The following is a 24,495-nucleotide window of genomic DNA, read 5'->3' as shown; positions in this document are numbered from 1 at the left end:
GCAGAGCAAGGTGTAGCTCCATGGGGGGCACATGGAGAACCCCCAGGTTTAAAGGGATGCTGGACACCAGCTGAAGGGGCAGAGCTATGAGGAAGGGGAAATTTGCACTAAGGTGCTAAAATCAGAGAGGGAGAGAGCAAAGTCTGCCGATAAATCCCTACTGTCAATCTCACCCAATCCCTCTGCTAAATGTGCATCCATCTACAACCACACCAACTCCCTGCCACCTACATTATGCCTCTGCGGAAAGTGCATATTCCACATTTACAGAGACTTCCTAATACCCACCTATCTCACCCCTCTGCCCCCTCCAAACTGCATTCACAGCACATGCCTCTCTTCCACTCATCTCAGCATCTATGGTGATAAAACACCAAAAAAAGTGATAAAATGAGGTGACACTGTCTTTTTTGGTGTTTTATTACAACATTGTATGCTTTAAAAAAGAGAAGTGAACCTATGCGCTACCAGTAAGGTATAAGAAGATGTGGGATCAAGGGATGATATATGCAGTGGAACACCATAAATCAGCAGCCAATTCAATAGTGTCACAACATAGTCAATCACAGAGAGAATAAGTGCTTAATTTCTTGGGAATGGTGGACCACAAAAATAAAATATATGCAGAATGTGACCAAATGTTAACGTAAAACAAATGATAAAACAGCAATATCTAGAGCAATAAAATGACAATCCAAAATATTAGATGAAAATAAGATAAATAATGCTGATAAGATATAAAGATAGATAAAGTGATCAGTGCCGAATCATAAATAAATAAAATAAATACTGGTGGTGAGCAACAAAGAGGTTGCAAAATAACAGTGATGTAGCTGGCAATATTCAGTGCAGGTGAGAAGATATTCTGTGCAAAAAAAAAGTCACGTGTGTTTGTGACGCAACACGTCGGGAGAAGCCGTGGTGACGTCACTTCCGGTCTATGGCCGAGACCGGAAGCTTCAGAGTACACCGCATCAGCGGTATTGTGCTTACTACTACATGCATTTATCCAGTTTTATATGTAAGTTTTCTGCATTTTTTTTATCATTAAAATATCCCGATTTACTACACTATGAGAGCCCCTTCTTATTTTTGATGAGCGAGTGTGCCAGGAATATCGATGTATCTTCTATCTGAATGATGACACCGTTATAAGGAAAGGAATACAAATTGGGCATTACATTGTGGAGATCCATATATTTACATCAATAGGCCCCTATCTATTGGAGAATATCCAGAGGTCCTTTATGGTGATTGATTACACCGAAACGCTCATTTGAGTGTTAATGGAGGTGAGCGGGCATTGCACTTCATTTTGGATCCCTAGCTCACAAAATATCGCACTTGGCTGTCACCGAAACCATCCCTTTAGTGTTACTGGACCACACATGAACTTTCACTACCCTCACTTGAAAATACCAGCATTATATAATTGTTGCACCTATTTTATGGGATTTTGTGTTTTTTTTTGTCAGATTTTGATTTATTTATTTACTGATATACACATTATTTTAACCACTTTGTAGCATTAATTTTGCTCATCATTATATTTGCACCTTTGACTATATTTTTTGCACAGAATATCTTCTCACCTGCACTGAATATTGCCAGCTACATCACTGTTATTTTGCAACCTCTTTGTTGCTCACCACCAGTATTTATTTTATTTATTTATGATTCGGCACTGATCACTTTATCTATCTTTATATCTTATCAGCATTATTTATCTTATTTTCATCTAATATTTTGGATTGTCATTTTATTGCTCTAGATATTGCTGTTTTATCATTTGTTTTACGTTTACATTTGGTCACATTCTGCATATATTTTATTTTTGTGGTCCACCATTCCCAAGAAATTAAGCGCTTATTCTCTCTGCGATTAACATTGAATGCTTGTAATCACGACGACACTATATTGTTTTATGTTGACACTGATGTGAAAAATTTGTGGGTTTTTTTTTTTTTTTACACATGTGCATATAGGTTTATGGTTGGATTTATTTATAATATTTAGCAGAGCAGTACATTTTCTGTTTATATAAGAATGGAAAAATATATCTAAAATATACTGTACAATTAAAATGAATACATGTACATGGCATAACCCATACTTTACATCATCAGCTGACCTTCATTGTCAAATCTTTATCCTTTGTGACTCTCTGTGCATCCCTACATGAGACTGCAGGGGTAACAGAGGCACACAGACAAACTTTGGGTAGAATAGTTTCTATGTAAATACAGAGGTGATGGACTAGGCAGCATTTTTCCACAATAACGTCTAATTTCCAGGTTAGTGCTCAATCTCACAATGTTTCTAGATCTATTGGTACATTTAGGACATACTAGACATACTCTACTAAATCTTTTCATTGAGCTAAAAACAAAAAAAACTGTGTTGGACCCATATTTTAGACCTCAAAAAAAATAATTAGAACAACCTCAAAATGTACAATAGGATTTTTGGCACTTACTGTATTTTATTTTATTACTAAATTATTTTCTTGGAGTTCATTGAGGGGCACAGGAAGTCTTTTCACCTTCGGGTTATACTGCCACCTACAGGAGGATGTAGGCCAGCCTAGGTTAACCCATCATACTACCAGCATGCCTCAATTTGATAGTAAAGCAGTAACAAGAGCATGAACATAAACACGGTGGTTAGGACCTATGTGTCTCAATGCACTCTAAAAAATTTCTGGTGACTGCAAAAATCCTATTTTCTTTTCTCCTCCAAGAAGTTTTTTACCTTTTAGGAAGTCAAAAGCAACCCATATAAGTGGTGGGCAACATAGCGAACAAACACTCAAAGACCCAAGAAAACACCAAAAAACCTGGGACTACCAGCAACTTAAAAAGCAGCCTGAAGATCCCTATGCACAAAGCTGGCTCAAAATCATATCCAGAGCTTGTCTTTGGGAAATAGACGTATGAGTGCTGCCAGCATTGCTGCAGAGGCTGAAGGGGTGGGGGGGTCAGGTCAGCCTGTCAGTGCAGGTCAGCCATGCAGACCATCAAATTGGTCTGCATGGCTGTTGTCCCAGAAGGAAGCCTTTTATATAGATGATGCACAAGAAAGCCTGCAAACAGTTTTCTGAAGACACACATACTAAGGACATAGATTACTGGTAGTGATGGACGATCATCTGCCGAGGTGTTTCGCGAACATTATCAGCAAACTTTCTCAAATGTTCACTTTAATGGCAGGCGAACTTTAAAAACCTTCAGGTCATATTTGCAGCCACAAAATACTTACTAGCTGTGCACAAATAGTCCCACAACATGGACACTGTCATAACAGAAGTATTTCTATTGGAAAAGTTGCCCTAAAAAAAAATTTTTTCTTCTTTTCAGCAAAAAACATTTTTTTTTTTTTTTCTAAATCAACCAGAACTGACAGCAGCCGGTAAATACATGTCAAATACATATAGGGTCCATTCACACGTCTGTAAAATGGGTCCACATCCGTTCCACAATTTGGCGGAACGTTTACAGACCAATTGTTTTTCAATTCCAGTCTGAAAAATTAGACATTCACAGGATAAAGAAGTAAGTGTCGCCCATTCCAGGCCCCAAAAATTAGCCCACATGCGTTTACCTCACAGCTAAGAGCGTTGTATTCTGTGGCTGGAGGTACATTAGGCATTCACAGGATAAATAAGTAGGTGTCGGCAATTTCAGGCCCCAAAAATTAGCCCACATACTTTTACCTGACAGCAAAGAATGTTCTATTCTGTGGCTGGAGGTACATTAGGCATTCACAGCATAAATAAGTAAGTGTCGGCCATTCCAGGGCCCAAAAATTAGCCCACATTCGTTTACCTGACAGCAAAGAATGTTCTAGTCTGTGGCTGAAGGTACATTAGGCAGTCACAGGATAAATAAATAAGTGTCGGCCATTCCAGGCCCCAAAAATTAGCCCACATACATTTACCTGACAGCTAAGAACATTGTATTCTGTGGCTGGAGGTATATTAGGCATTCACAGGATACAGAAGTAAGTGTCGCCCGGCCATTCCAGGCCCCAAAAATTAGCCCACATACATTTACCTGACAGCTAAGAACGTTGTATTCTGTGGCTGGAGGTACATTAGGCATTCACAGGATACAGAAGTAAGTGTCGCCCGGCCATTCCAGGCCCCAAAAATTAGCCCACATGCGTTTACCTGACAGCTAAGAACGTTACATTCTGTGGCTGGAGGTATATTAGGCATTAACAGGATAAATAAGTAAGTGTTGCCCATTCTAGGCCCAAAAAATTAGCCCACTTGCGTTTACCTGACAGCTAAGAACGTTGCATTCTGTGGCTGAAGGTACATTAGGCATTCACAGGATACAAAAGTGTTGGCCATTCCAGGCCCCAAAAATTAGCCCAAATGCGTTTACCTGACAGCTAAGAATGTTGTATTCTGTGGCTGAAAGTACATTAGGCATTCACAGGATACAGAAGTAAGTGTCGGCTATTCCAGGCCCCAAAAATTAGCCCACATGCGTTTACCTGACAGCTAAGAACGTTGGATTCTGTGGCTGAAGGTACATTAGGCATTCACAGGATACAGAATAAGTGTCGCCCGGCCATTCCAGGCCCCAAAAATTAGCCCACATGCGTCTAAATGTCAGCAAAGTCTGTGGCTGGAGGTACATTAGGCATTGACAGGATAAATAATTGTCGGCCATGAAAGGCCCCAAAAATTAGGCATTCAATGGACATAAAATGCCTTTTATGCCGCTGTATTTACCGAAGACAAGGCCCATGAATTGTTGTGGGTGGATGGCGGTCTGGCAGATATTTGTGGCCTGTCAGGAGGAATTTTAATCAAACATGGTCTACTGGTCACATGTGTTGAATTCCTCTGAGATCCATGCCTCATTAATTTTTATAAATGTGAGGCAGTCAACACTGTCATGAGCTAGGCGAGTGCGCTTATCGGTCACGATCCCCCCTGCTGCGCTGAACGTCCTTTCGGACAGGACACTGGACGGGGGGCAACCCAACAGTTCCATTGCAAATTGTGCAAGCTCTGGCCAGAGGTCAAGCCTGCCCACCCAGTAGTCCAGGGGTTTATTACTCCTCAGAGAGTCCACATCGGTCGTTAACCTGATGTAGTTGGACACTTGTGGGTCTAGGCATTCCCCAGCTGTCGATGGGTCGGCTGTAAGAATGATCTCATATCTAAAGTGACCAACACATCTTCAAAACACCCTCTTCTTGCAGGCACGGTTGGATTGGTAACCGCAACTGTTTCTCTGTGAGTGGAAATTCCTCTGTTAGCGCACGCAAAAGCAGAATGCAGCATTTCTCGAAGCAAGGCCTGGAAGTGCTGCATTCTGACCGCCCTCATGATGGTGGTAACATTTCCGCCATTTTTTGTTTGTACCGTGGCTCTAAGTACGTTGCCACCCCGTACTGGTCCTTTCCCTTTATGCTTTTTATACGGGGGTCCCCCTTAAAACACTGGAGAATGAAGGCCCCCCATTCGCACTAAACTGGAAGCGGTGTAGTGGCCTGGCTCCTTATCATCCAGGATAATGTCGTCCTCGTTCTCCTCCCCCCATCCACAGACAACACCAAGGATCCCAGAAAGGTTTAAAGCATGCTCTTCTTGTTCATCATCTTCCTACTCCTGCTCCTGCTCCTGCTCCTGCTCCTCGACGGCTTGATCAATGACATGACGCAATGCATGCTCCTGAAACAAGGCGTAAAGTACGAAGTCAATGATGGCACCCTGGCCGCGACTGACCAGTTTGGTGATCTCATCAAATGGCCGCAGAAGTCTGCATGCGTCGCGCATGAGCAGACACTGGTGTGGTGAAAAAAACACAAGCTCCCCACAGCCTGTCCTGCCGCAGAGTTCGTACAGGTAGTCGTTAACTGCACGTTTCTGCTGGAGCCGCCTATCAAGCATTTACAAGGTTGAGTTCCATCACGTCGGGCAAGCACAAATAAGACGCTTGACGTGCAGGTTATGTCGCCGCTGAATGTCAGCAAGGTGAGCCATGGCAGTGTAAGATCATTTGAAATGGCCCGAGATTTTCCTGGCCTGCCGAAAGACATCCTGGACCCTAGGGTATTTGGCAACGAATCGCTGCACGACCAAGTTCAGGACGTGTGCCATACATGGCACGTGTGTAATTTTGCCCTGTTTCAGCGCACTCAGCAGATTGGCACCGTTGTCGCATAGCACTTTACCAACTGTCAAATTGAGTGGTGTCAGCCACTGATCTGCCTGTGAACGCAAAGCACCAGTATGGCTCTTGGCTTCCTGGCACAACAGATGCAGCACAGCATGGCAACGTCTCACCTGGCATGTGGAATAGGCTCTGGGGATCTTGGGCGGCGCAGCGGAAGAGATGGTAGCAGCGGAAAAGGAAGAGTCAGGAGAGGATGGAGTAGGAGGAGGAGAAGAAGAGGCAGGCCTGCATGCAATCCGTGGCAGTAAAACCAAATCTACACGGGTGCCACGGGTTACATGCTTGACAGCCGTCAGAAGGTTCGCCCAGTGGGCAGTAAAGGTTATATACCTTCCCTGCCCATGTTTGCTAAACCAAGTGTCCGTGGTCAGATGTATCTTGGCACCGACACTGTGTGCCAGATATACATTCACTTGCCACTGAACATGGCCATATAGCTCTGGAATGCTACCCCACAGCAAAAAACAACCCCACAGCATAATCCCCCCCGCCACCAAATGATTTGTATATTTAGCACTACCCCCGTAGGAGTTGCTGATGTCAGGGTTCCCCACTGCTGCACAGCATTTCCTTCTTGCACTCAAACTCAGAAAACAGTCCTTTGGATTGTTTTTGTTGTTTTCTTAGGCGATGATAACTTGGTATAGGGAATTATGGAATGCCCAACTTGAAAATGTTCAAACATAAAACCAGGGACCTTCTCCCAATTTACAGAATCCTCTTCTTCCTTCCTCCTGCACAAACTCGGTTTTCTTGTACAGCTCCTGCTGGGTCCCTCAATAGCCCATTACAGGATAGGAACTTGCCGTCTCTTTTGGTAAAGTAGTACATGTGGAGAGAACAACATCTCTCATCACTCTCTGCTTCCCCATAGACACTGAGCCCAGTTCTACTGCTGCAGAAATTCTATCCCACCTGGCTGCCACCAGCCCACACGGCTGCTTTCTATTCTCAGTCCTCCTAACTGAAACACACATGGAGATCTCCCAGGGCAAAGTTGACAAAGACCTGACACGCCACTATCTTCAAGAGAGCACTGCTACATATGGCAGTCTCTCTCCTTGTCTGTCCCTGCAAAGGGCCACCGACAGCCTCTCCTTGGCACTGCTTTTCTATATTCCAATTGACTCCCCTGCTTGCATGGCTCATTCCTATTTATGGGCTCCTCGGTCCCCTGCTTAGGGCACAAAAATATGCAAGGCAACCTCTCCTAGCCTCCACCCACTACCTTCCAGAACGTTCTCCAACATTCTAGAAACGGGGGGAGGCACCAGAGAGCTGCCAGGGTGAGTCATTCAACCCTGCCCTCTCATAACCCTGTCCCAGATTCAGGGACTCGGGTTTATCCCTGGGCCAGACCTTTTTGGCCAGGCAGAACTAGTAGGTTGAATAACTTTTTTTTCTGGAAGGAAACCCTTTGCTTAGGATGTGTTTTGTATTAAACCCAACTATCCCAGATGAAGAGATGGTTGGAGAGCAGATTTTTGGAAGTTAATCACCCATTCCAAAGCCTGAAGCATCTGAAGGTCCTGTTGACATTTGCAGAAAGCTGAAAGAGAGATATCCCCTTCAGGGGAAGGTCATCTAGATAACCTGTAACCTAGATGCTCTGAGAAGGGCAGAAAAAGTGCAAGGACCTCTGTGAATACTCTTAGAGAAGAGGGTAGACCAAATGGCAGTGTGACAAACTGGAAGTGATTGCATCCTACCGCAAAATGTAGGAAGCACTGATGGGGTGGATAAATGGGAATATGCAGATAGACATCTTGGATGTCTACTGATGCTAAGTATTCCCCTCAAAGAGGCAATAACTGATCTTGCAAAATTTCGGAATTTGAAGGTATTAGTTATGGGACTTTAAGTCCAGGATAGGATGAATACAACCAATGGGCTTTGGTACCGTGAACAGGTTAAAATAGAATCCTTTGAACCTGTCCCATAGGTTTACTGGCACAACTACTCCCTGGGACAAGAGAGGGCTCAGAGAATTCTGGAAATCTGACTGTCCTTGGGCATATTTGCTTAATTTGAGAAAAGAAAGTGGTGAGGTGGTAGAACTCTAATTTGTACTCCTTTGTAACCACCGATAGGTCCCAGACATCAGGGACCCAGATAGAGGCATTTTTGGACAGATGTCCTCCCCACTCTTAGGAATGAGGGCACCCCTTTATTGACATGCAGGTTTTGGGGAAGATTTTGTGGGCTTTGAGGTCCAAACCTTACACCAAAAGGAATGACTGAACTTAGGTTTTGAAGCTGAAACCCTGGGTAGAGCATTGAGGTGCTCAAAGGAGGGGGGGGTTTCAAACTTTCCACTGTGGAAAAATCTTTTCTCCTGTGACACCTTTGATGAATTTGTGAAGTGCCTCACCAAGGAGTCACCCTTCTTCAAAGGACGTATGTGAGGCATCTTTTACAAGCAACTTCAGCTGGCCAGGCTTTAAATCACAAGAGTCTGCGCATGTGAAGGGAGATTAGAGCCATTCTAGAAATCTGCGTTATTACTCGTACTAGGGTATCCACACAAAACTGCGGGGCAAAAGGTAATTGCTGTATTGCTCAGTTAAAGTACAGTCCTGGAAAACAGGATCACGTTGGTTGTTAATTGCCCTCGTCCAGTTAGCTGCAGTTTGGCAGACAGAAAGAGCAATAGCTGTTTGCAAAGCTGGGCCTGCAAGTATAAAGAGAGCCTTTAAGAGCATCTCAAACTTCCTATATGCAGAATCTTTGAATAAAGGAACATCTTCAATGGGTACAGTGCGATGTTTGTAATTGACTGATGGCAGGATCTACTACTGGAACATAGAGCTGCACGATTCTGGATAAAATGAAAATCACTATTTTTTGCATAGAATAAAGATCAAGATTCTCGGCCTAACATCATCTTTCACATTATACAAAAAAATTGGGCTAACTGTACTTCTTTTTTTTTTTTAATTCATTAAAGTGTATTTTTTCCCCAAAAATTGTGTTTAAAAGACCTCTGCGAAAATACAGTGTGACATAAAATATTGCAATGACATTTTATTCTCTAGGGTCTCTGCTAAAAATATATATATAATGTTTGGGGGTTCTAAGTAATTTTATAACAAAAAATACTGATTTTAACCTGTAAGCAACAAGTGTCAGAAAAAGGCTTAGTCTTTAAGTGGTTAAACTGCCCTAATTTACAGATGGAAGTTCATCCCTTTGATCTAAAAAAAAAAACTAAGTATACTTTGTTTAGGCCTCATGCACACAGGGCATTTTTACAGCTGCTTTTAGGAGCGTCAGACGTTTTTTTTTTTGCAGCTTAATAACGCCCCTCCGTGTTATTCTATGGCCTCATGCACACATAGGCTTTTAGGAGCTGTAAGTGGCATAGGCTTTTTCAAGCTGTAAAAAAAACCCAGGGCCAGTGCAATCTGGAGCAACAGAATTAGGCCTTATGCACACAGGGCGTCAGAAAAAAACAGCTGCAGAGCCACTTCTAACGCCAGGAAAAAGCAGCTGTAAAAACTTGCTTTCAGTAGCTTTTTCCATTGGCGTTATTGCACATTTGGCCCTATGGGAGCCTATTGATTTGAATGGAAGGCGCAGCGCAAGTTGGATCAGGATGATCCGACTTGCGGTGCGACTTAGACTGTGAGAATCTTGAGGGGGAACTCCAAGCCAAAATGGGGAAAAAAAACTGCGTGGGGGTCCCCCCCAGGTTCCAAACCAGGCCCTTCGGGTCTGGTAGGGATTTTGAGGGGCGTGGGGTCCCCCCAAAATCCATATCAGACCCTTATCCGAGCAGCCCGGCAGGTCAGGAAAAGGGAGGGGACGAGTGAGCGACCCCACCCCCCTGGACCATACCAGGCCACACGCCCTCAACATGGGGGGGTGTGGGTGCTTTGGGGCAGGGGGGGCTCTGCACCCCCCCACCCCAAAGCACCTTGCCCCCAAGTTGATGAGGACAAGAGCCTCTTCCCGATAACCCTGGCCAGTGGTTGTGGGGATCTGCGGGCAGGGGGCTTATCGGAATCTGGAAGCCCCCTTTAACAAGGGGGCCCCCCAGATCCCGAACCCCCTCCCTATGTGAATGGGTATGGGGTACATTGTACCCCTACCCATTCACCCCATAAAAGGTAGTGTATGTAAATAATGACAGGAGACGTTTTGAAAAGTTTATTAAAAATCTTCTTCCAGTCTTCTCTGCTCCTCTGGTCTTCTCCTCTCCGCTCTTCTCCCCTCCGCTCTTCTGCTCTTTTTCCCTCTGCTCTTCTTCTGCCTCAGGTCTTCTTCCTCTGCTCTTCTTCTTCTTCTTCCTCTGGTCTTCTTCCTCTGGTCCTCCTCCGACGCTGTCTCCGGTGATTATGCCGGTCTCCGGTCTATGCAGCTTATTATATAGCCATTAGGGGCGTGGCCTCCCAGTGACATCATCGGAAGGCCCTACCCCCTTATGTCACATATGACGCCATGATATGGTGCCTTAGGCTGTAAAAACGTCTGATGCTGCTAAAGGCTGCATACAGCGTTAGGCCACGTCAGATGTTTTTAAGCTGTGGTAGTTGGATTTGAGGTTGGAAAATAATAGAGGGCAGAGAAAGGATGCTAAACACTAACGCTGCTAAACGTGGCTAAAACGTGCATTAATGCCAATACAAAATGCTTCTAAAAGCACGTTTTTACAGCTGTTTTTTCCTGGCGTCAGAACTGGCTTTGCAGCTCGTGTTTTCAAACACCCTGTGTGCATGAGGCCTTAGCCCCCGTTCACACGGGGGTGACCTGTCAGGCGACCTGGTCGCCTGACAGGTCACCATAGGTCGCCTGCCATACACAAGCTGTGGACCCGTTCTAATAGGAGCGACACAAGTCGCTCCGACTTAGAAAAAGGGTCCGGAGCTTCTTTGGGGTGACCCGGAGCGACCTGCATAGACTTCAATGTTATGAAGTCCATGCCGGCCGCTCCGAGGTCGCGGTGCGAGCAGCGCGCCGTGACCTGTGTGGTCGCCTGGGAAAGTCGGATCGCCCCAGTGTGAACGGGGCCTTATAGTTATCTCCCAGCGTTGAGCAATGTTGATAAACATTTGCCAGAGACTCTTTTTGGGGTTTTTTTGACAGCTGTGACTGAGTAGATCTGAATTTCTATATGGTTCGCTGAACTGAATTCAGATACATTTTGCTCATCACCAATTACAATAATGACTGCGCTTGTGTAAATGATTGTATGTTGTAAATGATGTAACTGGTGTAGTAAATGGGTCTGCACTGTATGAATAGTGGAAATGCTGGATTTAGATTGTGAGGGGGGGTTGAATCAAGATAGCGATTTTATATTGATTAATCATGCAGTTCTACTGGAACAGACTTTTTTGTGAACCTTTGCCACTGGATAGAGCTTGACAATGATTTTCAGAGGTATAAAAATCTTTTGTGGATTGAGATAGAGCTTGCCACTGGATAGAGCTTGACAATGATTTTCAGAGGTATAAAAATCTTTTGTGGATTGAGCCATACGTCATAAATTGCCCATTCTATTTTTTAATGATCTGATAATGTCTTTTTAGATTCAGCCAGTCTCTTTGTACCCAAAGGGGCATGGAGAGGTTGGGGAGAGTCAAGTGCAAAAATGTTAAGTCTTTTGTACACAGCAGAAATTAGCGTATCCACATTTCCGTGCATATTGCGTGAAGCCACAACATCAGTTGTATAGAAGTCTGGGGGTGAGAAATCATCTGCAGTCTCCTGTAACACTGCCTCCGGGTTCCCTTTGATTCCCTTCTATGCCCATCTCTTCGAGGCTGTGCATATCAGGATCTATATAAGGTAGAGGCAGTGGAGTTGGGGAAGGACCCTGGAGTTTTGGAGCCCTGGACAGTGATGGCTGTATTTAACCTGTGAGTTGTCCTAGGAATTGTGACATAGTTGCAGATAAATCTGCTTTCATCAGATATGCCATTTGTTGCTTGCCTGAGACAGAGCTAGAATCAGATGCAGAGACTGGTGTTAAGCTGGACACACACACTGGCTTAAAATTGGCCAGTTCATCAGGAATCGGCTATTTTCAGTCAGTGTGTACAGCTGTCTGTACAACAGAAGCTGGTCTAATGACCAGCTTTTGTGGAAAGGACATGCTGGAAAACCAGCACCTAATCAGCTCTTGCAGACATTGGCTTTGCAGAGTGTACCAAGCATTAAAATCATGTTCTTCTCCTATGCAAGGGAAGCGCCATCAATCTTAGGTTAAGTGTTTTCCAGGCCTTCAGCAGAGTGGACATTCACGCGGATTTTTGCCACTCGGAGAAGGGTGCGGAAATGGGGTAAGCATGTCCAAGAATAGTAAACAACAACCCAAGTGCAGACTGTCCTGTAGCAAAGTCTTCATGGCAAAAGGGTAGGTGGAAGTGCCCGAGTACCTTATAAGGTTTTACTGAGGTTGCACCAATCTGGATGCACTGCTTTTATTGTTGTATTAGAATACAGCAAAGAGTTGAAAGAATAATCCAAAGACAAAATAATTAGCAAAGCAAAGAGTGATTTTGTCCATAAATGAAAAGAACTCTTGGGACACCAGCAAAAAACAAAGGACTCACAGAATGGGTAGAGTTATAGAGGGATGCCCATGAGGGATGTCCTCAAAAGCTTGCGGGTGTCCAATCACCTGAAGGTGCCAGACTATAACCCAGGGTCTATGAATACGCAGCTTGTGTCCTGTATTGTATAATTAAGATATTTATTTTTAAAAAGTTCCTCGGTCTGACTTTCTTCAGGCCTTCTGTAATTCACTGCAGAGCAGAAGGCAGACTGCATTCTCCCCACCTCAGAGACACTATAAAAATGCAGTGGATCAGTTTATAAATGGCCTACACTTTCACATGTCTCCTCAGATGGTATTTCCAAAACACTAGCTTGGCAGTAACAATGTGATTTACAGTAGTTTTGATGGTCATGTACTTTATGGATGAGGCTGAAAAGGTTCTGGGTAGGTGGTTTGGGTCTACTATGCAGTGGCGTCACTAGTGTTGGTGTCACCTGGTGCGGTAAAACATGGTGTCTTCCCCGGGGGGGGGGGGGGTGACACTATGTTGTCCTGCTGCTACTCCTAGCACAAATCCCCCCAAAATCACCCCTCCTAGCACAAATCCCCCAATCCCCTCTCCTAGTCCAAACCCCCCTCCTAGCACAAATCCTCCAAATCCCCTCTCCTAGCACAAATCCCCCCCTCGTACCAATCTCCCCAATCCCTCCTCCTCACACAAATCCCCCCACAATCCCCTATCCTGGCACATATCCCCCCCCCCCCCCTGCTAGCACAAATCCCCTCTCCCAGCACAAACCCCCCCTCCTCCTAAAAATCCCCCCAACACCCTCTCCTAGCAAAAATACCCCCTCCTAGCACAACTTACAGGTAGGAAACCAGGTTGATGTGCGGGTTGTGCTGTGCTCTCTCACTGCTGTCAGTGGAGCGCTCTTTCATACAGCAGATGACACAGGATCCGGCTGTAAACAGTTTGATTATCCCACCACCTATCTCCACCAATGACTGCTCATCTCTGGGATGCAGGGATTGCAGCAAACACTGTAAGATGTAAGCACAATCCTGTGTCATATGCTTTATGGAGGATGGCTCTACTGACAGGAAGGGGAGAACACAGCCCACACTCCTGGCTATCATCTGATCTCTGTCTCTTCTTTGCTGACCTATCTGCTCCAGGCTGCTCTCCCCTTGTCCCAGCTGTGAGTGCAGAGATAGAGGAGAGGCACCCAGCGGCCAGGCACAGCATCCATGAAAATACCAGCCTTGGGGGGGTACAAGTAAAATCAGCACCCCCTCTAGATCCAGCCATGGTGTCACCCCTCTGGTGGGTGTCACCTGGGTGCGGTCTGCACCACCTGCACCCCCATAGTGACGCCACTGCTACTACAGTGCCTTGCGAAAGTATTCGGCCCCCTTGAACTTTGCGACCTTTTGCCACATTTCAGGCTTCACACATAAAGATATAAAACTGTAATTTTTTGTGAAGAATCAACAAGAAGTGGTACACAATCATGAAGTGGAATGAAATTTATTGGACATTTCAAACTTTTTTAACAAATAAAAAACTGAAAAATTGGGTGTGCAAAATTATTCAGCCCCTTTACTTTCAGTGCAGCAAACTCTCTCCAGAAGTTCAGTGAGGATCTCTGAATGATCCAATGTTGACCTAAATGACTAATGATGATAAATAGAAGCCACCTGTGTGTAATCAAGTCTCCGTATAAATGCACCTGCACTGTGATAGTCTCAGAGGTCCGTTTAAAGCGCCGAGAGCATCATGAAGAACAAGGAACACACCAGGCAGGTCCGAGATATTGTTGTGGAGAAGTTTAAAGCCGGATTTGGATACAAAAATATTTCCCAAACTTTAAACATCCCAAGGAGCACTGTGCAAGCGATAATATTGAAATGGAAGGAGTATCACACCACTGCAAATCTACGAAGTCCTGGCCGTCCCTCTAAACTTTCAGCTCATACAAGGAGAAGACTGATCAGAGATGCAGCCAAGAGGCCCATGATCACTCTGGATGAACTGCAGAGATCTACAGCTGAGGTGGGAGACTCTGTCCATAGGACAACAATCAGTCGTATACTGCACAAATCTGGCCTTTATGGAAGAGTGGCAAGAAGAAAGCCATTTCTTAAAGATATCCATAAAAAGTGTTGTTTAAAGTTTGGCACAAGCCACCTGGGAGACACACCAAACATGTGGAAGAAGGTGCTCTGGTCAGATGAAACCAAAATCAAACTTTTTGGCAACAATGCAAAACGTTATGTTTGGCGTAAAAGCAACACAGCTCATCACCCTGAACACACCATCCCCACTGTCAAACATGGTGGGCGCAGCATCATGGTTTGGGCCTTCTTTTCTTCAGCAGGGACAGGGAAGATGGTTAAAATTGATGGAAAGATGGATGGAGCCAAATACAGGACCATTCTGGAAGAAAACCTGATGGAGTCTGCAAAAGACCTGAGACTGGGACGGAGTTTTGTCTTCCAACAAGACAATGATCCAAAACATAAAGCAAAATCTACAAAGGAATGGTTCACAAATAAACATATCCAAGTGTTAGAATGGCCAGGTCAAAGTCCAGACCTGAATCCAATCGAGACTCTGTGGAAAGAACTGAAAACTGCTGTTCACAAACGCTCTTCATCCAACCTCACTGAGCTCGAGCTGTTTTGCAAGGAGGAATGGGCAAAAATTTCAGTCTCTCGATGTGCAAAACTGATAGAGACATACCCCAAGCGACTTACAGCTGTAATCGCAGCAAAAGGTGGCGCTACAAAGTATTAACTTAAGGGGGCTGAATAATTTTGCACGCCCAATCTTTCAGTTTTTTATTTGTTAAAAAAGTTTGAAATATCCAATAAATTTCGTTCCACTTCATGATTGTGTCCCACTTGTTGATTCTTCACAAAAAATTACAGTTTTATATCTTTATGTTTGAAGCCTGAAATGTGGCAAAAGGTCGCAAAGTTCAAGGGGGCAGAATACTTTCGCAAGGCACTGTATGTACAATCTGAAGCCTAATCATCAGTGTTAACCCTATATTTATTATTCCACTAAGTCAGTGGTCCTCAACCCTGGTCCTCAGGGTCCACTAACAGGCCAGGTTTGCAAGATAACTGAAATACATCCCAGGTGATATCATTTGCTGCTCAGTGATTGCAGTACTCTAGTCTGCATCTCCTCAAGGTAATACTTAAAACCTGGCCTGTTAGTGGGCCCTGAGGACCGGAGTTGAGGACCACTGCACTAAGTAACTTAAAGCGGAGTTCCCCACCAAAAGTGGAACTTCCTCTCATCTGCTTCCTGCCCCCTCCAGTGGCACCTTTCAGGGGGGAGAGGGGAACGGGTACCTGTTTTTGACAGGTATCCTTCCCCACTTCTGGGAGACAGCGCCACAGTGCCATCCCTCGGAAGTTCCGTCCCCTTTCTCCTTCTCCCTCCGCCAAGCCAATAAAAATGCATAGTGTGCTTTGCGCATGTGCAGTAGAGAACCGGCTGCCAAAGGTTTCATTGCCAGTTTCCCTTCGAGTGAATGGCAGCAGCAGCACTCAGCAGCTGATTTAAAAAGGTAAGTGTCTATATATTAAAAGTCGGCAGCTACAATATTTGTAGTTGCTGTCTTTTAAATCTTTTTTTACCACAGCTGGAACACTTCCTAAAGTGTTTCTAAACCAACAACAGAAAAAACAAGTCTGTATATGCAGTAAAGCATGCTTGTTATATTTACTGTGGAACCTAAGTGGTTAATCCTCTGCTTTGTGTATAAAGGCTGTGTGATCCTGTCTCTCTGATCCTCCTCTTCTTTTAGGCTCCATGCACACTGGCTTAAAAATCGCTGCTACTAGAGGAGTTTTGTGTTCTGCTTGTAGAAGGAGCTCAATGTTATCCTATGTGTCCATGCACATTTGGACGATTACAGGGATATTTTGAGCTCAACTTTTAGAAGCAGGAAAAAAAAACATTCTGGTTTGCATTTCTGATTGGAGCTTACTTACAGAAACTCAGCGCTTTTTTTTCCAGCTGAACTCCGGCTCAGACCCTCGTAATTCTTGTGAATGAGCAGCCCAAACCAACTGTATACATTATATATATATATATATATATATATATATATATATATATATATATATATATACGTATATACAATATATATATATATATATATATATATATATATATATATATATATATATACATACATATATATATATATATATATATATATATATATATATATATATATATATATATATATATATATATATATGTATACATATATATATATATATATATATATATATATATATATATATATATATATATAATGTATACAGTTGGTTTGGGCTGCTCATTCACAAGAATTACATGCAAAATAATGGTACCGCTTTCAGCACCTAAAATCCAAAAGAATCATACCGCCAGGGAGGTTAAGAGACAGGCTGCACATGTTTGGTGTGTATTGCTAGATAGTTTTTTTTTTTTTCTTGGGAGAGTGCATGTGATCAGCACAGGTCCAATCAGCACTGTCCAGACAAAAGAATCTGGGGAGAATGAAAACTCATCCTGCAAGCTTTACTAGGAACTGATAGAAGTCACAAGGCTGCTATATACTGCTGCTGAGAAAAGGTATTTAGCATTTTTTATTTACTATAATAGTGTCATTTCCATATACTATGTGCTGTGGGAGACCAGATATAGCGAATGCAGGTTCTGAGTTTAGTAACACTTTAACAGTTTTACTCAACAATGGTAATTAAAAAAACAGATATCTAGAGGTTGCTTTTTTAAGTTATGCTATACATTTCTTTACTCCATTAGCAAAGTTAGCATTCCACTAAGCAACTTAATGGTTTGCTGAAAGATGGTACCTGAAGAACAGATACCTAGAGGTTGCATTTTTAAGTTATACTATACATGTATTCATTGTTACGTTCTACTAAAAATAAAATTGTATTAAAATTAAAAAATCTTACAGTTATATCCATTGAGCTTATATCTGCACGGGTATTGATGGCCAGCTGGACAGTTCCATCACTCAGTGTAACCCCTCTCACTCTCCCTGGTTCTGCCACAACAGGTACATTAGGTGCTGGAGTCCCATCTGGATTGGTGACAATCACCTGGAATAGATGACAGTTATACTGAAACATACTGAAACATAGCATTCTCATCACAAATCTTTCTCCAAACGTAATCTCTAAAATATTTACCTAGACATCAGGAATGATACCATGCCATTGCCAGGAAAAAATGCTACTTCAATTTCAAATGTGCAAACATAAATACAAGACAAACAGTAATCTGGACACCATGAGACATTAACCACTTGCCGACCGCCCACCGCATATATACTGCGGCAAAGTGGCACTTTTGCGCAAAACGACGTACCTGTATGTTGTTTTGTTCAATAGCCACTAGATGGCACCATTGCACCACTGGTGGCATGATCAGCTGTGATTGGCTAGCGGGAATGTCTATCAATGGGTCCGGCCACTCATGATCATCCCTGAGAGAGACAGATCGCCATTCTGAAGGGGACAAGATGGAGATCTTGTGTTCCTGCTAAGCAGGAACCAGGATCTCTGTCTTCCCCCAATCAGTGTAACCCCTCCACAGTTAGTAAGCACCCCCCAGGGACACACTTAACCCTTTGATCACCCTTGATGCTAACCCCTTCCCTGCCAGTGTCATTAGTACAGTAACAGTGCTTTTTTTTTATTTTGCACTGATCACTGTATTAGTGTCACTGGTCCCCAAAAAGTGTTAGTTAGGTGTCATATTTGTCCGCCGCAATGTCGAAGTCCCATTAAAAATCGCTGTTTGCCGCCATTACTATAAAAAAAAAATAAATAAATAAAAATTCCATAAAAAAATTGCATTGTTTGCAGAAGCTGCAACGTTTGCGCAAACCAATCAATGTACGCTTATTGGGATTTTTTTTTACCAAGAATATGTAGCAGAATACATATTGGCCTAAATTGATGAAAACATTTGATTTTTCAAAATGTTTTTATTGGCTGTGTTTTTTAGCAGACAGTAGAGTTGAGCGGACACCTGGATGTCCGTGTTTGGCGGGTTCGGCCGAACTTTAAAAAAAAGTCCGGGTCCGTGTCCCGGACTTTTGCCGAACTTTTCCCGGACACCGAACCCCATTGAAGTCAATGGGGACCCGAACTTTAAGGCACTAAAATGGCTCTAAAACACCAATGGAAAGGGCTAGAGTGCTGCAAATGGCAGCAAAACGTAGTTAAGAGCATGGCAAGTGCTCTGCAAACAAATGTGGATAGGGAAATAACTTAAAACAACAAAAAAAAAAAACAGAAAAATAAAACAATGTTCTTCATCTCTGAAGGACGAGGCCCATATGGAGTAGGAGGGAGGTTGAGGTGGTGGTGAATGTGGCGGTGTCATAGGCGTGCGCACAGGGTGTGCCGGGTGTACCTGGGCACACCCTAATCACCTAGGGCACATAGCATTATCGCTCTGTTTGCCAGTGAGGAGATGGGAAAGATCTCCCTCGGACCTGCTCTGCTCTATTTCTCTTTGCCAGCAGGGAAAGTAATGTATCGGGGCCATGTACATGTAGGCAAACACATGCATGTGTATTTAAACTTTGGGGTGCACACCCTAATGCAATAGGCTGCGCACACCTATGGGCGGTGTAGGTGGAAGTGGCGGTGGAGAAGGACCAGGGCCGGATTAAGAGCATCATGGGCTTGGTGCTGAGGATTTTGAAGGGCCTTAAGGGCCGTGCCTTGGCATGCACCCAGAGGAGGAAGGGTGTAGCCATGCATGCCTAATTCCACATGGGATGCTGTCTCTGAAGCCCATAAACACATCCATGCATCGGCAACTGTCCCTCCTTGTCTGGCCTTCGTGCTGTGTGGGGAGGTTCTGAGGGAGCTGCCTGGGGAAGCGAGCATAGAAGCCAGACTTCTGTGTTTACAAGTGACAGAAGAGCGGTAACAGTGAATATGGCCAACCTGGGGCCTACATAAAAGGTAGGGGCCTGGAGCTGCAGCTCCAATAGCCCCTACGTTAATCTGGCCCTGAGGAGGAGGACGAGGTAGCCAACACTGCTTTTTTTCACAAATTTTAAATGAGGGTACACCCCAAAAGAGTGAGAAAGAGCAAAAATGGAACAATGGCTGGGTAAGGTCGGTATCCATCGCTATTCTGCACAAGGTACGGAAAAGTCCCGTGGGATCCATGCCTGGTTCATTTTAATGAACGTGAGCTTGTCCACATTGTCTCTGGACAGGCGGCTGCGCTTGTCTGTGATAACGCCCCCAGCCGTGCTAAATACCCGTTCAGATAATACACTGGCTGCAGGGCACGTCAGCACCTCCAAGGCGTAAAGGGCAAGCTCAGGCCATGTGCCCAACTTGGAGACCCAGAAGTTGAAGGGGGCAGACCCCTCATTCAGTACGTCTAGGCATGTGCACACATACTGCTCCACCATGTTGGTGAAATGCTGCCGCCTGCTAAGACGTTCCATATGAGCTGCTGGTGCTGCTGTTTGTTGTGGCGTGCTGACAAAGCTTTTCCACATTTCGGCCATGCTAACCCTGCCTTCTGAGGTGCTGGCGGTGCCCTGGTTGCATTGGCGACCTCTTCCTCCTTCTCCTCCTCCTCCTCCTCTGCCTTGTGCTTCCACTGTGGCCCCGCTGTCAGGTGGGAATGCCAGCAGCATGGCGTCTACCAACGTGCGCTTGTACTCGCGCATCTTGCGATCGCGCTCCAGTGAGTGAATTAAGGACGGTACGTTGTCCTTGTAACGGGGATCCAGCAGCGTGGCCACCCAGTAATCAGCACAACTTAGAATGTGGGCAACTCGGCGGTCGTTGTGGAGACACTGCAGCATGTAATCGCTCATGTGTGCCAGGCTGCCTAGAGGCAACGAAAGGCTGTCCTCTGTGGGAGGTGTATCGTCCGTGTCCTCTGTATCCCCCCAGCCACGCACCAGTGATGGCCATAAGCTGGCCTGGGTGCCACCCTGCTGTGAACATGCTTCCATCTCCTCCTCCAGCTCCTCCTCCTCATCCTCCAGAACTGTGCCCCTGCTGGACAATTGTGTCCCTGGCGTTTGTGTGTGCAGGAACCCACCCTCGGAGCCCCTTGCGAATGACTGCCCTGAAAGCCTTGGAAATGTTACCTCTTCATCCTCCTCCTCCTCCTCCTCCTCCTCCTCATCCTGTGCCACATCCTCTTCCATCATCGCCCGAATTGTTTTTTCAAGGAGGCATAGAAGTGGGATAGTTAAGCTGAGAACGGCGTCATCGGCACTGGCCATGTTGGTGGAGTACTCAAAACAGCGCAACAAGGCACACAGGTCTCGCATGGAGGCCCAGTTATTGGTGGTGAAGTGGTGCTGTTCCGCAGAGCGACTCACGCGTGCGTGCTGCAGCTGAAACTCCACTATGGCCTGCTGCTGCTCGCACAGTCTTTGCAGCATGTGCAAGGTGGAGTTCCACCTTGTGGGCACGTCACATATGAGGCGGTGAGCGGGAAGGCCGAAGTTACGCTGCAGCGCTGACAGGCGAGCAGCAGCAGGGTGAGAACGCCGAAAGTGCGCACAGATGGCCCGCACTTTCTGCAGCAGCTCTGACATATCGGGGTAGTTTTTAAGGAACCTCTGCACCACCAAATTCAGCACATGCGCCAGGCAAGGGATGTGCGTCAAACCGGCTAGGCCCAGAGCTGCTATGAGATTTCGCCCGTTATCGCACACCACCAGGCCGGGCTTGAGGCTCGCTGGCAGCAACCACTCATTTGTCTGCTGTTCCATGCTCCTCCACAACTCCTGCGCGGTGTTTGGTTTGTCCCCCAAACAGGCAAGTTTTAAAACTGCCTGCTGTCGTTTACCCCTGGCCGTGCTGAAGTTGGTGGTGAAGGTGTTACGCTGTCCGGATGAGGAGGCGGTAGAGGATGAGGAAGCGGAGTAGGAGGAGTTAGGAACAGGAGGCAAACTGGAGCGCCCTGCAATCCTCGGTGGTGGAAGGACATGCGCCAAATTGCTATCCGCCTCAGGCCCATCCGCCACTGCATTTACCCAGTGTGCCATTAGGGAGATATAACGTCCCTGACCGTGCTTACTGATCCACGTATCGGTAGTTAGGTGGACCTTGCCAGAGATGGCGTTGCGCAGTGCACACCTGATTTTTTCCCCCACTTGGATGTGCAGGGAAGGGATGGCTTGCCTGGAAAAGTAGTGGCGGCTGGGCACGACGTACTGTGGGACAGCCACCGACATAAGGTTTTTAAAACTGTGCGTCTCCACCAGACGAAATGACAGCATTTCAAAGGCCAATAATTTTGAAATGCTGGCATTCAGGGCCAGGGATCGCGGGTGGGTAGGGGGGTACTTCCTCTTCCTCTCAAGTGTTTGGGAGATGGAAAGCTGAACGCTTCCACGGGACATTGTGGAGATGGTTGGTGACCCAGGTGGTGGTGTTGCTGACAGATCGTCTGCGGGGTGGCAGGTGCCGGTATCACTACAGATGTGGCTGGAGCGGCCGAGACTGCAGCAGAAGAGGAAGCAGGATGAGCCAGAGACGTTTCTTGGTTTTGAAGGTGTCTACTCCACTGCAGCTCGTGCTTTGCACTTAGATGCCTGATCATGCAGGTTGTGCTCAGGTTGAGAAGGTTTATGCCTCGCTTCAGGCTCTGATTGCACAGGGTGCAAACCACTCGTGTCCTGTCATCAGCACATTTTCTAAAGAACTTCCACGCTAGAGAACTCCTTTGAGCTGACTTTGGTGCGCTCATTCCCTTGCTGCGTTGGGCAGTAGCGGGCGTAGTGTCTAGGGCACGGCCGCTCCGCTTCTGCACCCTGCTCCCTCTTCTGCTGTGCTGGTGGCTCTGTGCGACCACCGCCTCTTCCTCCAAACTACTCAGGTCACCTGCATGACGTTCATTCCATGTGGGGTCGAGGACCTCATCGTCCTCCACATCATCTTCCACCCAGTCTTCACCCCTGCCCTCCTTGTCGGTCTCCACAATGCTGAACGCCACAGCAGTTGGCACCTGCATTTCGTCATCATCGGAGACGTGCTGCGATGGTCCTTGCATGTACTCATCTTGAGAAATAAGTGGTTGGGCATCGCTGCACTCAATCTCTTCAACTTCTGGGGCAGGGCTAGGTGGATGGCCCTGGGAAACCCTGCTGACAGAGTCCCCAAAAAGAAGAAGAGACTGCTGTATGGATTGGGGCTCAGACTGCTTGCCTGATTTCCAAGGGGGTGAGGTGAAAGACGGTTGGACATTGGCTGCAGGTGCCAGCTCTGACCTTTCTGCAGTAGACTGGGTGGGAGACAATGTGAAGGAACTGGAGGCACTGTCAGCAACCCAATCTACTATCGCCTGTACTTCTTCAGGCCTCATCACGTCTAGAGGCGCATTATGCCCTAGCAAATACTGCTGCAGGTTCTGTCGCCTACTCACACTTGTGGAAGGTGTTTCACTTGTGCGTGTAGTTGGCACAGATTGACCACGTCCTGTCCTTGCAACAGGAGCTCTACCAGCAGCACCACGACCCAGGCCACGGCCCCTATTTGGCGGTCTCCTCATATTTCTGTAATTTATGATCTTGCCCTAGAAAGGTGTTTATTGAATAGCGGAACAAAACAACAACAGTATCGCACGGGTGTATCTGACAGTCAAATATGCAAACTATGCCGCAATTTAATGTTTTTTACCCCAAAAGGGTGTATATTGAATAGCGGAATAGGAAAAAGGATAAAAAAACGGTGTATCTCACACGTACAAACACAGACTAGGCCCCGATTAAAATTTTTTGTACCCTAAAGGGAGGATGAGGAAGAGGAGTAGGAGGAGTTGGGAACAGGAGGCAAACTGAAGCGCCCTGCAATCCTTGGCGGTGGAAGGAGATGCGCCAAACAAATTTAAAAGGTGTATCTCACACGTACCGATACAGACTATGCCGTAATTTAATTTTCTTACACTCCAAAAGGGTGTATATTGAATAGTGGAATAGGAAAAATGTTATAATACGGTGTATCTCACACGTACAAACACAGACTAGGCCCCGATTACAATTTTTTGTACCCTAAAGGCAGGATGAGGAAGAGGAGTAGGAGGAGTTGGGAACAGGAGGCAAACTGAAGCGCCCTGCAATCCTCGGCGGTAGAAGGAGATGCGCCAAACAAATTTAAAAAGGTGTATCTCACATGTACCGATACAGACTATCCCGCAATTTAATTTTTTACACTCAAACAGGGTGTATATTGAATAGCGGAATAGGACAAATTTTACAAAACGGTGTATCTCACACGTACAAACACAATCTAGGCCCCGATTACAATTTTTTGTACCCTAAAGGCAGGATGAGGAAGAGGAGTAGGAGGAGTTGGGAACAGGAGGCAAACTGAAGCGCCCTGCAATCCTCGGCGGTAGAAGGAGATGCGCCAAACAAATTTAAAAAGGTGTATCTCACATGTACCGATACAGACTATCCCGCAATTTAATTTTTTACACTCAAACAGGGTGTATATTGAATAGCGGAATAGGACAAATTTTACAAAACGGTGTATCTCACACGTACAAACACAACCTAGGCCCAGATTACAATTTTTTGTACCCTAAAGGCAGGATGAGGAATAGGAGAAGTTCGGAACAGGCAGGAGGCAGACTGAAGCACCCTCAAATCCTCGGCAGTATGAGATGCGCCCCAAAAATTGGAAAGGTGTATCTCACACGTACCGACACAGACTATCCCGCATTTTAATTGTTTATACCCAAAGGTTTTGATTAAATAGCGGAATAGG

At 45.5% G+C, this 24,495-nt stretch overlaps 2 protein-coding genes across 2 annotated transcripts in view; both read right to left on the bottom strand.

Annotated features, from left to right (window-relative positions):
- LOC309553574 (A.superbus venom factor 1-like) overlaps positions 1-24,495 on the bottom strand; it is a 1,719,715-nt gene that overhangs the window by 1,295,191 nt on the left and 400,029 nt on the right. The window lies entirely within an intron of this gene.
- Positions 1-24,495, bottom strand: part of LOC309553584 (A.superbus venom factor 2-like) — a 453,522-nt gene that overhangs the window by 288,226 nt on the left and 140,801 nt on the right. Inside the window, exon 11 of the mRNA XM_082254860.1 lies at positions 17,683-17,829. Coding sequence (XP_082110986.1) covers positions 17,683-17,829 — 147 coding nt within the window. The remainder of the gene's footprint in view (positions 1-17,682; positions 17,830-24,495) is intronic.

The sequence above is a fragment of the Pelophylax lessonae genome (assembly GCF_965119305.1).
Source record: "Pelophylax lessonae genome assembly, chromosome: 4".
NCBI lineage: Eukaryota > Metazoa > Chordata > Amphibia > Anura > Ranidae > Pelophylax > Pelophylax lessonae.
Note: the sequence above shows the minus strand (reverse complement) of the source record. Positions and strands in the feature narration are given on the sequence as shown.